General features: G+C 36.4%; 1 protein-coding gene across 2 annotated transcripts in view; it reads left to right on the forward strand.

The window, feature by feature from the left end:
* Nucleotides 1–13,870, forward strand: part of RNGTT (RNA guanylyltransferase and 5'-phosphatase) — a 188,731-nt gene that overhangs the window by 49,200 nt on the left and 125,661 nt on the right. For both annotated transcript variants that reach the window (XM_054194690.1, XM_054194691.1), the window contains exons 9-10: nt 3,252–3,387; nt 9,748–9,819. In XM_054194690.1, the coding sequence (XP_054050665.1) occupies nt 3,252–3,387; nt 9,748–9,819 (208 nt within the window). The remainder of the gene's footprint in view (nt 1–3,251; nt 3,388–9,747; nt 9,820–13,870) is intronic.

Consider the following 13,870-nt stretch of genomic DNA (forward strand, 5'->3'; position numbering starts at 1 on the left):
TTTTTTTGGTGTTCAACATAAGCACATAATGTTTCTCAGTAGCTCTCTGAAGTAAGATATCTTTGGAAATCTTTTGCATGCAGTTGTAAGACTTAACCGTTGCCCCTGTCATTTAGAATTTATGGTACAAAGAGCTAAAGGTGAGAAATTTTGAAAAGAGAAAGAGAGAAATCATGGGAGAAGAGATGTGACATTAGTGCTGGGATTTGAAAAAGAAGGAATTTCACCACTAGTAGTTGGTGGGCTATCCAGCTACCAACTCTTAAGTAAATTTGTATAGATTTTGTTTTGAGTGAAAGAGCTAGAGAAAGTGGTGGTGTGTTAGTCTTAGTTTTGATGTTCGAGTAATAGATTTTGATGAAAACCTCTGTATGTTGCCTGAACCTGTAGATGTTTTAGGTGACTGAAAACAAAGCTTTTAACTGTTTGTGTTGGGTTTTTTTATTCAAAGCAGTTGTAACATCTCTTATTGTACCACATTTGTAGTGATGATGCAAGTATTTTTTTTTAAGTGCTAGATCTGTTGAAGTATTAGGTGCTATTTTGTCATTGAAGTTACAATCAAAGCATGTAGTAAAACCAGCAGTGAATATGAGAGTGCAGAGATAGCAAATTAAGCTTATTTGTAAAAGTAAAGCAGTTTGCATGTTTTTTTCTGTTACTTACACACCTCCTCTTCCCTCCCCACGGTTTCTTTAATTTTTGAGAAAAATGCAAATTAGTTTTAGTCTCGAATAGATTTACGTGGCTTGAAAATCAATGTTGTCTGTAGATTATTCTTACTTCTAAAGAACTGGCGCCAAGTTATCTAGTTGAATGTATATTGAATTATTTTTTTTTTCATAAAGCATCTCGTGTGCAGCTTTCAGCTCTCTTAATGTTGAATTGATTTAATCCTCTGCTCATATAAGTTTTGGTTTTGTTTTGTTTTTGTTTTTTTTTTAACTGATATGTAACATCTTGAAATACTCATCTTGTATGTGGACAAATGCTAGTTGAGCTGATCTATAGTGAATTATGATTATAGTCATAATGTTGGAAGAAAGTATTTATTTAGGGTGCACCGGCGGTACTGTGCTCCTGTAGTCAGATCTGCTGATTTCTAGAGGCAGGGTCTGTGCAGCCGCCAGGACAGCTGCCCGTATAGACCGTTTGCCTGCAGGGTTTCTGGGGGATGCTCGTTGCTCTGTTTTGACAGTAGAGATCTGGTGGGCATTGCTTGTAAAAAGCAATGGCGAATTTTAGAAAAGACTACTGATAGCTTGTTATTTCTTCATAATTAGGACTTTCCAGGGAGAAATGGATGAATTATGAAAAGTTCCCCCTCCCTCCCCATCCCACATATATCCAAAAACTTTTACAAGTATGAAGAGTTCTTTGCTGAATGAGTCTTCAAAATATGCTTGCTTTCTTTCAAAATACTCTGTTGTGGATGGTCAAACTCCTACAATCTTTTACATTTAATCAAGTGTTTCCCTATTTTGTGCTGTCGAAGAAACTGTACTGCGATCCAAATGGGTTAGTTGCTCTGTGAAGATTTGTGTCTCTTCGCTGTTTGTATCAGAGGCTATTCAAGAACGTGAAATGTTGTGAACTTTTAGAACCATTGAGCTATCTTGATCGTTGGTAGCGCTCCTGTTTTCTTCTCTTCTTTTTTGAGTTTCTGTGATTTTGACTTTTCTCAGAACTGTAAGAACACTTGTGCTTTTAGCACGTGTGTGCAAAGTGAAATGAAAGGATCAGTGAAATAAAGCTCAGTTTAGAGTCACGCTCTCAGTTCTGGTGTAGACCACCAACACGATTAGTTATAGCATGATCAGGCATAAGTTCAGTTACAGCAGCTCAGGTGGTAATTAGTAAAACTGAGGTAACTCAGGTTTGACTGAGACACTGAGCTTGGACTTTTGAGTCTTCATGTTAACTTTGTCTCTCTTGTGCTTACTTTTTGCACTGCTGTTAAGCCATGGTGTTCCCTGTCTGATCATTTAATCACATCTTGATAACTGTATTGTTCTTTTCACTGGTCTTACTAAGTGCAATCACATCTTGTTGGTTCTAAAATGGCATTTTTCTGGTCTTTTCTGCTTTGCCAACCTTCTGGCTCCCACAACGGTTTCTATCTTCCTTTACCATATCAGTCTCAAGCTGCTAGTCTTTGCTTTCAGTTGCTTGTGGTATATACTCAGCACCTTTATTACTTCTCATTCACTGCCAAGATGTTGACTTGTTGCATCTGGCCTTTGATGCTAGTTTCCGCTGAAATTTCTTCAGTTTATTTTCTCCAGTCAGAAGGTGCGCTCTCCTACGGCGCTGCACAAGTTTGAGAAGACCTTTGTGCAGCTGCCTTGTTATTCTTCCTGAAACTCTACTTTAGTACTCTTGTTGCAAAGATCAAAGAAAGCTTTACAAAGATAACTCGGGTGTGTTACAGCTGTCATGCTGTTTATCATTTCTTGTGGTTTTTAATCTTTTATTCAGTGTTTTTTTCTTTCTCCTTGTCCACTGTTTTTTCCTGTGTACAGAATGTTACCCTGTAGAGCAGTCTGCTGTGGGATGATCATAGAGAAGTCCAAATCAATGATTTGGGCTCCCAAATACTGTCGTAAAGAAATTGTTAGAAAATTCAGATGTCTGCAACTGAACCAAGCTAACAAGTTGCAGGTGATACTGTAGTAAGCTTTGGGGTTTTCTTTGTGTGTAACGTGAGGGGAATCTACCTTGGCTAAATTTGTCAGTGTTTTAATGAGAAGTGGCTCAACAGTTGGCTGGGACTTTGCCGTACTGTGGTGTTAGATAACCAGTGGTAGACAGGAAAAGGGGTTTCTTTTAAATGAAACCCTACGGATTTATACCAGGCAAAGTTCTGATCCACTTAGTAAAGGAAAAACTGGAGTAAAAGATCTTTTAGCTGAATCAAACTGAATTAGCCTCATGTATTTCTTACAGCATTAAAAACTCTGTTAGTTTTAATAGATTTTCAGGCATCATTTTATGTGGACACAGCAACATACTTTCATATGTATTTTTTTTCCTGAACTTATATCTTTGAAATATTTTCTTTGTGATAATTGCATTGAACTAAACTATCTATTTCCCTGAAGAAATAAGTTTAAACTTTTAACGGTAAAAAATTCCTTCTAAAATGTGTTTTTATAACATTTGTCATGATCGCTTTTTTTTAGCACTTAATAGAAATCAAAATAGTAGAGATATAGGATATACCTCTAAGTATAATATCTTTGCCTTTGCAGGTACATGATGCTGATTGATGGCAAGAATGAAGTTTATATGATTGATAGAGACAATTCGATTTTTCATGTATCTAATCTGGAATTTCCATTTCGCAAAGATCTTCGCACACATCTAACAAACACTCTTCTGGATGGGGTAAGGAGCATACTGTATAATTATTGTAACAATTTCCATGCCGTTTGCTTTTGTTCAGAAACAGGGCCAAGCTTTTAGGCCTGGATCAGCGAATTGTTGGATTTCAGGTGTAATATAGATGCAGCCACTGGCTGAATGTGGGAATCGCACTTAATAAGTAATTTCTTGTCTACAGAATAGCAGTGATGACTGCTCTGGGGGGAGCTGTTCGTCTTTGAAATAAATCAAGGTATTGAGATGACATTCTCTGAATATGAGAAAATGCTTGAAGAGAATCTAAAGAAATAAATACATAACTTCATCTCTTGTTACACCTTTACATTTTGATACAGTAAATGTGGTCAATTTCATCCAGTTAATGTAAATATTTCTAAAATTTGATAAAATTTTCATCATATTTTGATAGACTTCTGTGAACTGATGTCTTTCTTTCTGTCACCTTTATTTTTAGCTCATCTGAGTTATTGACTGATTTTGAAGTGGTTTACTTAACGTTTGTTTAAGACTAAAACACTTCTACGTTGTCATGCTAATGTAAATTATGTAAACTTGCTGATGAACTTTATAAGGTAGTTATAAAACAAGCTGTGAAACATCTGTATTTGTTGTTTGAAGGCTGGCCTGGGGTATTCTTGGTAAACTTTTCAGAATGGTAGCCGCAAGAAGAGATTACTTCTTTCTTGACCTTCCTGTTTTAGATGAGCAAAGCAACTTCATTAGCTCTTATACTATATACACCTGTCAATGTAGGTGAATGCAGTTTCCTATCATGTTGCAGTAGCATTGGAGGATCTCTACGTTGCTGTCACTCTTGCTTGCTGAAGTACTGAATATCTGAGATGATCTTCCATGTTGGTCTTCTGAAGCCTGACGCACCTTTCAGATATGGGAGACCATATTGTCATTGTTAACTTTCTTTCCTTTCTCAGCCCTTTGTTGTCAGTATCCTTCTTGAAATGTCACTTCTGTGAATGATCTGTCTTACTGAACACACATTTACATATGAAGCATGTGTAAATCGAATCTGTGAGGATAATTATTGCACGGAACAACGTACCGTCTCAGGGACAGGGGAGCAGATAATGAAATATTTTCCTCCACCTCTGCTTCACTGAGAAATTGAGAGCATAATTCAAGAAATACCATGCTGTCACCTCAAAAGTGGTTGCCCAAGCTGTCATGTCTGGTAGGAGCCTCTTCAGCCAGGCAGCTTCCTAATGACATATATAATAGTATTCTTAATGGTTCCATACTGTTGAGATAAAAAGCCTGGTACTAATTTTTTTTTTCCCCTGCTCTTTTTAAGGCTCTTGAGAAAGTAATGGCTTGCTGGTGTCCATATGGTGCAATCCTAGGTGTTTTTCAGGGAAACTGCTGCTCTTGTTTTTGCATCTCAAAACAGATGATTTAGTAAGGGTGGCTAATACGTACGTGGTGGAAGACAGGGATGCACATATATTGAGATATGTGCATAAATGTGGCTGTGGGGCATGGGGGAGGGACTCTGATCTGGTGTGTTGTGTTTGCTAGATTTATAGTTTAAGTCTCTTAGGAATAAATGAAGTTCTCTCAGTTACCCAGGACGTGAACTATAACTTCACTTAATTTGTTGTTTTGTCAAAATTTGACTGTCACAGTGGTTTTCAGTATTTCACTGTATTGGTACAAAATTAGTCTTACTGTGACCCCCAACCCCCCGCCCCCTGCAGTTTTTCAGGAAGTGGAAAGCAAAATGACATTCAATGAACAAGTATTAGTGGAATGAAGTACCTTGAGATAAAACTAAAACCTTTCAATGGATATATACTTTTCATAGTGCAGAGTTCTAAATATATTTAAGTATGGTCACTTTAAAAAAAAAAAAAAAACAAGCTGTGCAGGGAATATTTTTCTTTTCAATTGAAATTCCTTTCAACAGGTTTGAGAATAAAATTTGCCTATTATTTGAAGCATCAGAACAGCTTAACTTTGTAGTTGAATATTTGTTTAATGTTGGTGCCAAATGATGATTTCCATGACTGTTTCTTTACTCTGGATATATGCATGATTCCTTTCTTTTTTTTTAATCCATAGAAAGAAAAATTTGGCTTTTTTGTGTTAACATATTTTGGTAATTAGTGCTGAAGGGCTGCAGAAGTTATTTGTTTAATTACAGGTTGAAGTAGTTCGTACTTAACTGCCCTTGAAGTACCTTTCTCTCTCTGAGAATGAAAGTTTAGAATGAAGTGGCTCAGTTTGCATTGCTTTACAGTAATCTTAAAAAGTGTGAGAAAGAAGGAAAGACAAAACAGAGATATCAGTGCCATGCAGCAAAACAACTACTTGGGTTAAGAATACAAAAGATTAGGTAATTTCCCCTAACTTTACTTGGAATGACAGTGTGTATAAAACTTTCTTAAAGACAATTTCCATTAATTCAGTGATCTATTAACTTGCTTTAAGGCTTCTGGTGTGAGCCTTTCATGTAGTTGTCTTTGAGAATTTCAAATGCATTTACGGTTCAGTTCAGGCTGAAATTACTTGGAAACAGTTCTTCCTGTGATCAGTTACGTCTTGGGTGATGAGAGATCTCCTGCAATACTCTGTGCTCATCTCCAGCTCTTCAGTTGTGATTGTTTTCCTGGCATGGAAAAAAGTTTTCTGCAAAGCTCATTAAAGCCAACTTGAATATTAACTACAGGTGATTAGTATAATATGAAGTATTCCTTTAGAAGTCAAGTGTTTTGCATCCACGCTGCTGTCTGAGGGAATGCATAGATTTTTGTTCAAGTGTTTTGGCTGCCATACAAGAAAACTAATTAGTGATTTTCAGGAACTTTTTTGGCATTCTGCTTAGTTTTGGAACAGTTGAGTAGATAATGCAGAGGCATTCTTAGGCTTGAAATACTTCTTTTCAAGTACAATTTTAGTACATTTTTGTATATATTTTATTTATATATAAAATATTGTTCATGCTTGGAGACTTGGGATGGCCAAGAACTCCAAAAGTGGAGGGCGAGATTGAGATTGATTTATGTTATTGTATCTGTACAGACCTCACTTATTTGTAAGCTCTCTCAGAAATGACGTAACTTTTTTGCGTTTGCAAAGGCTGACACTTTGTGCAAAACAGATTTAAAATAAACAACTTTTTCCATTCCTGAAAGACAGCAGTGGCTAGAATTGTGTTGAAGGTAAATGGACAAAGGAAAGGCAAGGCATGGCACAGGAGGAAAAGGAACAAACAGATGTGTGGTTAGGTCTGATTCCATTCTCTGTCTCAGCAAAAAATCCATTCTGCCAAGTGGCTGGTAAAATAAGATCCTTTGCTTTGTGATTAAATTTTGGATTATTTTGAGTCCAAGTTGCTTGTTAGATGTGATTCAAGGAAAAAAGGAGAAGTCCATGAGCATTGTTCTTTTGGTATTTTTCAAGCTAAAAGCTCTTAGCCCAGTTGCCGTTTCTAATACGCTATAAGACTGTGCTCTGCAGCACCAGAAGATTAAGAAAAGGAGATTAACACCAGCACAGTTTTGCCAGATTACATCGAAGAAACGGGCCATTAGACCTTGTTCTGCAAGCTCGCAGATTAAGCTAATACCTAAAGTAGCAGCTAAGGGACAAGCGGTAAAGATCATACTTACTAGCAGTGTTAATTTTAAAACACACAATAGCAGCTGTAAATCTACATGGGGTCTATAAAAGGAAATGCAGGGGTGCAGGTGCGTCTTGTGGATACTTTTGTGTTCTATTATCAAGTCATGTGAGTGGTTTTGGGTTTCAGTTTTTAGTTATCTAAAAACTGGCTTAAATGTAGCCTTATAGTATCAGGTTATTACTCAGATCGGAATGGGTGAGTTTGAATGGGGTCAGTTTCTCAAATACTAGATTTTCCCCTCAGTCTGTGAACTTGCCTTTGAGGTCTGTTCCCTGAGGTGTTTTTCAATTCTCGTAATTTCAAGGAAGATTCTGAAATCAAACTGTTAAATAATGGTATGTTAGAGTATTTCTAAGCTGAATCCTTCTTATGATCACTTTACAGCTTTTGCCTTATGACAGTTGTATTGGCATAACGAATGGAGCAGTGAATGTTGTCATGATGGAGATGAGCAGCACAGGAATTTGTCATCTCTACTGCTAGGGCATATTGTGCTATTGTTTATTTGCTCTGGTAGCTGGGATTTCAGTCTGGACCTGAAAAGAGAACAAGAGGCAGGGGAGGAAGAAAAGAAGTGAGGATGTGAGGAAAGAGGCTAGTTTGATCAGTAATAGAGTCAAAAAGGTTTATACTTGTCTGAAGTAGAGAAAAAAAATTCTTTCTAAAATTAACTCTGTGTTAAAACTGAACATTCCGGAGAAGGTTTAAAAAGTCATTCTCGGTCCTCTTGGCTGTATTTTATAATTCTTCTTAAACTGAATATCCAGAGATTCAGATTTTGAAAATTAGGCTTAAAATCTTGTGATACTAGGCGCTGAAATGCTTTCAGGGGTTTGCATACAAATGCTAGCGTTGCATCAAAACTGAGGCTCTCGATATGCATAGTGAGGAAATGAGTCCTTAAACCTTAAATATATGTTCAATTAATTGTATTTTAAAAATTTGTTTCACCTGCTAATGTGGTTGAAACTAAAGAAATATGGTAGCATTCTTTTGTTTCAGTTTTGCTTTGTTACTCATTTCACCTGATTACTATCAGGAATTCTGACGGTACCTGTGATTAAATGATTTTTAGAGTTAGGAATAAGATATTGTAATGTTACAAAGGAATATTTTTCACTCATGGAATTAATATTTTATTTTATTTTTTTTATGATGGGGCAAGATGTGTAATGTCACTTCAAGTAGTCATTTACAACAAACGCGAATGCTGCATTTGGCTGTGAAAGCCCAATCTCCATCTCAGTGTTGTGTTCACAAAAGATGAGATTCCAAAATATTAAGTAGGCAACTTCTAGTTCCCAGTGGTTTTTGAGAACAGCAGGTTCATGTCTTCTAGTTTAGTTTTAGATGCTTCAGGATTTGTATTTGCTTTTAAACAATTCTGTGTTTTTACAACTGCTTGCTTATTTTTCAGAGCCAAACGTGGTTAAACACTAGGTACAATTCAAGAAGCTTGGTATGTGTACAGGCTGAAAATCAGTCTTACATTGAGACTCTTGTTTGGGTTTGCTTTGCAGAAGTTATGGATTCTAAGAGAAGTTAAAAGGTTGTAAAACATAAAAATGCTATTGACCTAGCAAGAAACAAACTAAACAAAATTAATTTGAGTTGATGTAAGGTTCTCTTTTGGAATAATTCTTGAGCTCACAATTTTGTTTTCATAATGTTATAGTGAAATATTTTTACCTTTTCCAATTGTTTTATCTTGTATCTGTGAATTTGGAATTTTAACTTGATATTAGCAGCAAAAAATCCTTAGCTTACAAAAAATCCTTACAACTAACTTTTTAGCCAAGAATTGGGTGGGAGAAAAAGGGGCAGGGAGAAGACTGATTGCATTTAGAAAACTGAATATTTCAAAGTTGTATCTGAAAAGGATCTACCTGTTGGTTGATTGTTACTATTTTCAATCACGACTAATTTATATGAAACTAAATATTTTTTATTAGTTTATCAAACTAGTAAGCTATGTCTAATTCATATAACAGGAAAGCTGAGTTACAGGTGTAAGCACCAGCATGTAAAATGTATATATTTTTGTATGTACCAGTAAGTTCAGGAAACACTTTTGTGTTTGGATGTTGATCATTAATAGTCTTTCTTCTAGCTGACATATTTTCAAGATTTACCAGTATATATATTGAAAGTTAACTGATTTCATGTGATACGGATAGTATCTGTGATATTTCCATTTGAAGGAACCCTACTGTTTAGTCACAATGCAACATTCAAGCAAATTGGAGTTTTCAGTGCTGCCTAGGATGCTGTTAAGATGAAAAGGTTCAACCTGAGCATAGAAAATGGATGTTAATGCTTGTTCTTTACTGCCTTGCTGTTGTACTTCTTATTGTAGGCAAGATTTCTGAAAGTGCTTGGTTGACTTAAGATCGTGGTTCTTACTAAGGTATCTAAAAACTCATTATGCACTCAGGAAAGGTAGTGATTTTGAAAGCTGTGGGGAAACCAGTATATAAATGTTGCAGATCAGAATGTGGAGCCTTAGTACAGCTTCCTGGCTTCTTATTGACTGCTTCATGAGAGAGATTTAAGACCATAATAATATTTTTATAATCTTGATCTATTGTAAAATCTTTTTGATAATAAAGATGTGGCCAGTGTTTGATTGCATCACGCTTACAGGTACATGCACTATGTATAAATGTGTTGACGTTCTTCTGTATTCGTGAAATAAATCTAAATGTTATCCCTTTTCTTTTAAGGAAATGATCATCGACAAGGTTAATGGACAGGTTGTCCCTCGGTACTTGATATATGACATTATTAAGTTTAATGTAAGTACTTTTGAATTTATTGCTTTTATCATTAGTTATTGATTCTCATTTCTATTTTAATCTTACTTGTCTAAATAAGAGCTTCAGAGTAAATTTAAACACCAAAAGTGTGGGGGTATTTTGTAGCTTGATAACCAGCAATGCATCAGAATTAAGATTGAAAGTGGCCTTGTAATAGATGTTGATTTATTTCCACCTGCTCAAGAAAAGATGGCTGTTTGAAACAGTCTGCTAGACACTGTTGGAAAATTTCCCATTTCTAGAGCATGTTTGAACTATTTAGGCAGTGAAATTGAGAGGGGATGGAGAAGTTAGCCTGTAAGTGGTGCATGTGTTACCAGCGCATCCCAGTGCTCTTTGTTAGGCTGCTCCATCACCACTTTCTCAAATTTCTCTTTGCAACCAGGGAACTGGTCCTCTGTTAAGTCCTCAAGTGCAAGCTCTCCTGTTTACGCTGCCTGCAGGGCAAATATGTAATAAAGAAATATATTGTGGAAGTTGTGGAAAAGGAGAGGCCTTAGTTGACAGCTAGGAATAAAGTCTTTATGGTCACAAGAAAATGAGAAACTTTTTTTCTTTAAAGCAGCTTTCAAATATGGTAAAGGTTTGAACATCACCAAAGGGCTCTTCTGTGTTATCTTTTATACATTATTTTTTTTATTTCTTGTTTTTTCCTCCCCAAAGTCATGATATACGTGGAATTTGAAGTTAGTTAGGGGTCTTATGGCAAGGTGTCCTGCTGAAGCTTATTTGAGGAACTAACCTTGTCAACATGTTCTATTTGTTAACCCTTATGATGAACTAAATTTTCTAGTGATTTCTCTGTTATGTCTAAGGAAGAGAAAATGTCCTTCAGGAAGGATCAATATAACCATATATGTCTTTTTAAAACAATATTTAAAATAATTTTGTGCAAACAGAAAGTGTGTACTGGTTTTGGTTGGGATAGAGCTATCTTGATGATCTTTTCTGTAACCTTTTCTGAAGACTAGGTGTTTCTGAACACTAGGTTTTTCTGAAGACTAGGAAACTGTTGGTTTCCTGGATCCCTCCTGTGATTAGGACTTTTCAGTAAGCAAAAATTCCTTTTAGAATTCTGAAAAATACAATCTTCTAAAACCACTCCTCAGCTCTCATTTTTCCTTTATATTTTCTTACTTGTTCTTCCACCTGTGATTCCATGTCTTTCCTTGTCTCTGCTCTCACGTTGTGTCTAACCTGCGATTGAAGTGTACAGTCCCCTGGTTCCCCAAGTTTGGCATATTCATATACTGTCCTAGTGAAATAATGCTTTCCAAAAATCATAATTGTTTTGGTGAAACATTTTTTGGGGTGGAAGGGGAGGAAACTCATTTGTAGCGAAGTGTCTGGACTTAACATGAAGAATCCCATTTGGCAAAAAAGAAAAATCTTCAGAGGGTTTCCAGAGGATTGTTAAAGTTTGGGAAGAGTCTGCGTTTCAGCAGGGCTGTAAACGCTTTGGAGCTTGTTTGGGGTTTTTTTGTTTGTTTGTGTTTGAAATGCACTGGGAATGAGATAAAGGAGGTAGTTACTACGTAATACTATTTTAATGTCAAGGACAAATTAAGATAATGTTATCAGTATGAGTACATGCAGGGCTTCAGCTGCAAGAAGTCATTAGCAACAGTCCTACTACAAAGATTAAAAATCACAGTTGTTTTTAGATTAATTTTAGAAGCTTAATTATAAAAATGGGCACCCGAGGATGTTTGGCTTGGCAAGAAATGATCAACAGAATTTTATCACCAAGAGAAGTAAATATATTGAAAACTTGTAATTGGCAACAAAGGATAAGCTCCTCTTAAAGTTGTGTAAGTTAGATTTATGTAAATTTTCCTAGCAGAGCTTCAAAACAAATAATTAAACAAAGCATCAGTCCTGTATAAAACCAACACATTCTCCAAAAAAACCCACCCCAAACCAGCCTGACAGACAGCTGCGTGAGGTGCCTTGGAATTCAACATTGCTCTTTTTCATCTTGAAAGTAGTTGTGTCTTCTGAAGGTGAATGGTGGAGTTACTGTACTCACTGTCCATCATGTGAGTTACAAGATTTCCAGCACGTTCCTTGTCCCCTGTCTCATCCTCCACAGTGACTCGGCATACTCTGCTGTTAGAGGTGCGACATTGCAGCTGGGGAAATGTGAATACAAACCCTGTTGATGAAAACCTTTGCTCGGGCTAACCTCATGTTTTGGTCAAGTCTAGTGAATTAGAGGTATTTGCAGCTGACCTTATTCTCGAATGTTCAACCTACTTTGCTTGTGCAGCATCCCATATTAGCTCAGTGTTACAAAATTTTCTGACTTTGTCAGAATATTCCTTTTGAAATATTGCATTCACTAATGCCCCATTAAGTCACAAAGGCTTACGTGCACTATTAATACTGCTGAGAATTTGTGTGTTAGGATGACCAACACTAACACAAAAACACAGAAGTTAGTACTAAAATAAGGTAATATATAGTTTTTTCAGAACGCACCATGTATTTATAGTAAGATACACGTCAACTTGTGCTTCTCAGGATGACTGTAAATAGTACAGCAAAAGCTGTTAACTTATATACAGAAAAATCATGGAATTAAATTTTAAATACAGCAAAGTAATGTCATATAATTAAAAATGTCCATATGTCATTCACCATAATATCACTTTGAACTATTCTCAGTGTGTTTGGCCAGTATTATTATTGTGCTTCAAAACTGCAGTGTACTCCATTTTTGTGTTCTACTTTATCTTGGTGTTAGGGGGTTAAATAGTGTTAAAATTCATGTTTGTAAGTGTAGCAGTTGAGACAGGGCAACCTTATCTCTGTTCTATGCCGCATGTTTCGGGCTTTTAACAAGGGGATATGTAGAACTGAAGACTGGTACCTAAATGAAGCCCAAAATGCTTAGCCTGGCTTCTCTGTGTCTAAGTTAACTAAATACTATGAACACTGTTGCCTTTTATGAGCGGAAATTGTGAGAGGGCATGTTTATTCTTAAAGCTGTATGCTTAAAGGTTCAGCCTAAAAACCAAAGATCCCAAACTATACATAGTTGTGTTCAATTTGTCCCGTGCAGCTCTGGCAATTGAGAATTCAACTGTTAAGAGACCAATGTCAGTTTGAGATTTTAAGAGAAGCAGCAGTCTGCTAGTAACAGAGCAGCTGGGAGTAAAAGTAACGGTTTTCATTGTATGTACAATACTATGATTTTTGGGAGAACATCATGGAGCTGAGTGTCTCGGTACATCATGGGATCTTTCTCCAGACTTGGTCAGGATTTCACCTGAGCATGAACCAGAGGAGGTAAGGAAGTCACCTTAAACAAGGATGATGTGTTCATCAGGAGAGAATGGTAACAGAAACTTAACAGTGAGTAGGGGCTATAGAAACAAATGGAAGAAAATTGTAAGGGAGAAAAATGAGAGAGTGTGAGTGGGCAAAGACCTACCTTTTACAGCTTTTAATCCACAGTGTTATCAGTGAGGCTTATTGTTACCTTTTTGATTGTGCTGTGCTGTATCGGGAATAAACTACACCAGCCTTCTAGAAAGAACAAAAGGAAACTAAGGGAATAGACTGATTGAAATATTTGGCTCTAGATGTCTACACAGAAAAAGTCTTAGGAAGACAGAAAAATAAAAATTGAGTTTCAGTGATCGGGGAAGACCTATACTGGAGTTCTTAGGGAAAGCATGGAAATAATCTATCTTGGCTGTGTCTTTCCATGATAAGTTTTGTACTGAATTCTGATGCTTATCACCTATAGCTGCTGCAAAAGTCAGTCTTCAAGGATGCTGATGGAAGCCTTTTACTTCATTTCTTTTTAATCACTGTTTCTGTGACATCTAGTTTCTAGAAGCTTGTGGTAACACATCCCATTGTGATACAAGAGATGCCTGTGTCAGGAAAAGTAAATGATTCTTCAGGAGATTAAGAAAGATCTTTTTTGTTGTCATCTTCAGACTGAATCGTGGTGCTGATTATTACTAATAGCAACTCAAAATATGACATTGCTGTGTCACTGCTTTCATCTCACATGCTA

The sequence above is a fragment of the Rissa tridactyla genome, chromosome 3 (assembly GCF_028500815.1).
Source record: "Rissa tridactyla isolate bRisTri1 chromosome 3, bRisTri1.patW.cur.20221130, whole genome shotgun sequence".
Lineage (NCBI taxonomy): Eukaryota > Metazoa > Chordata > Aves > Charadriiformes > Laridae > Rissa > Rissa tridactyla.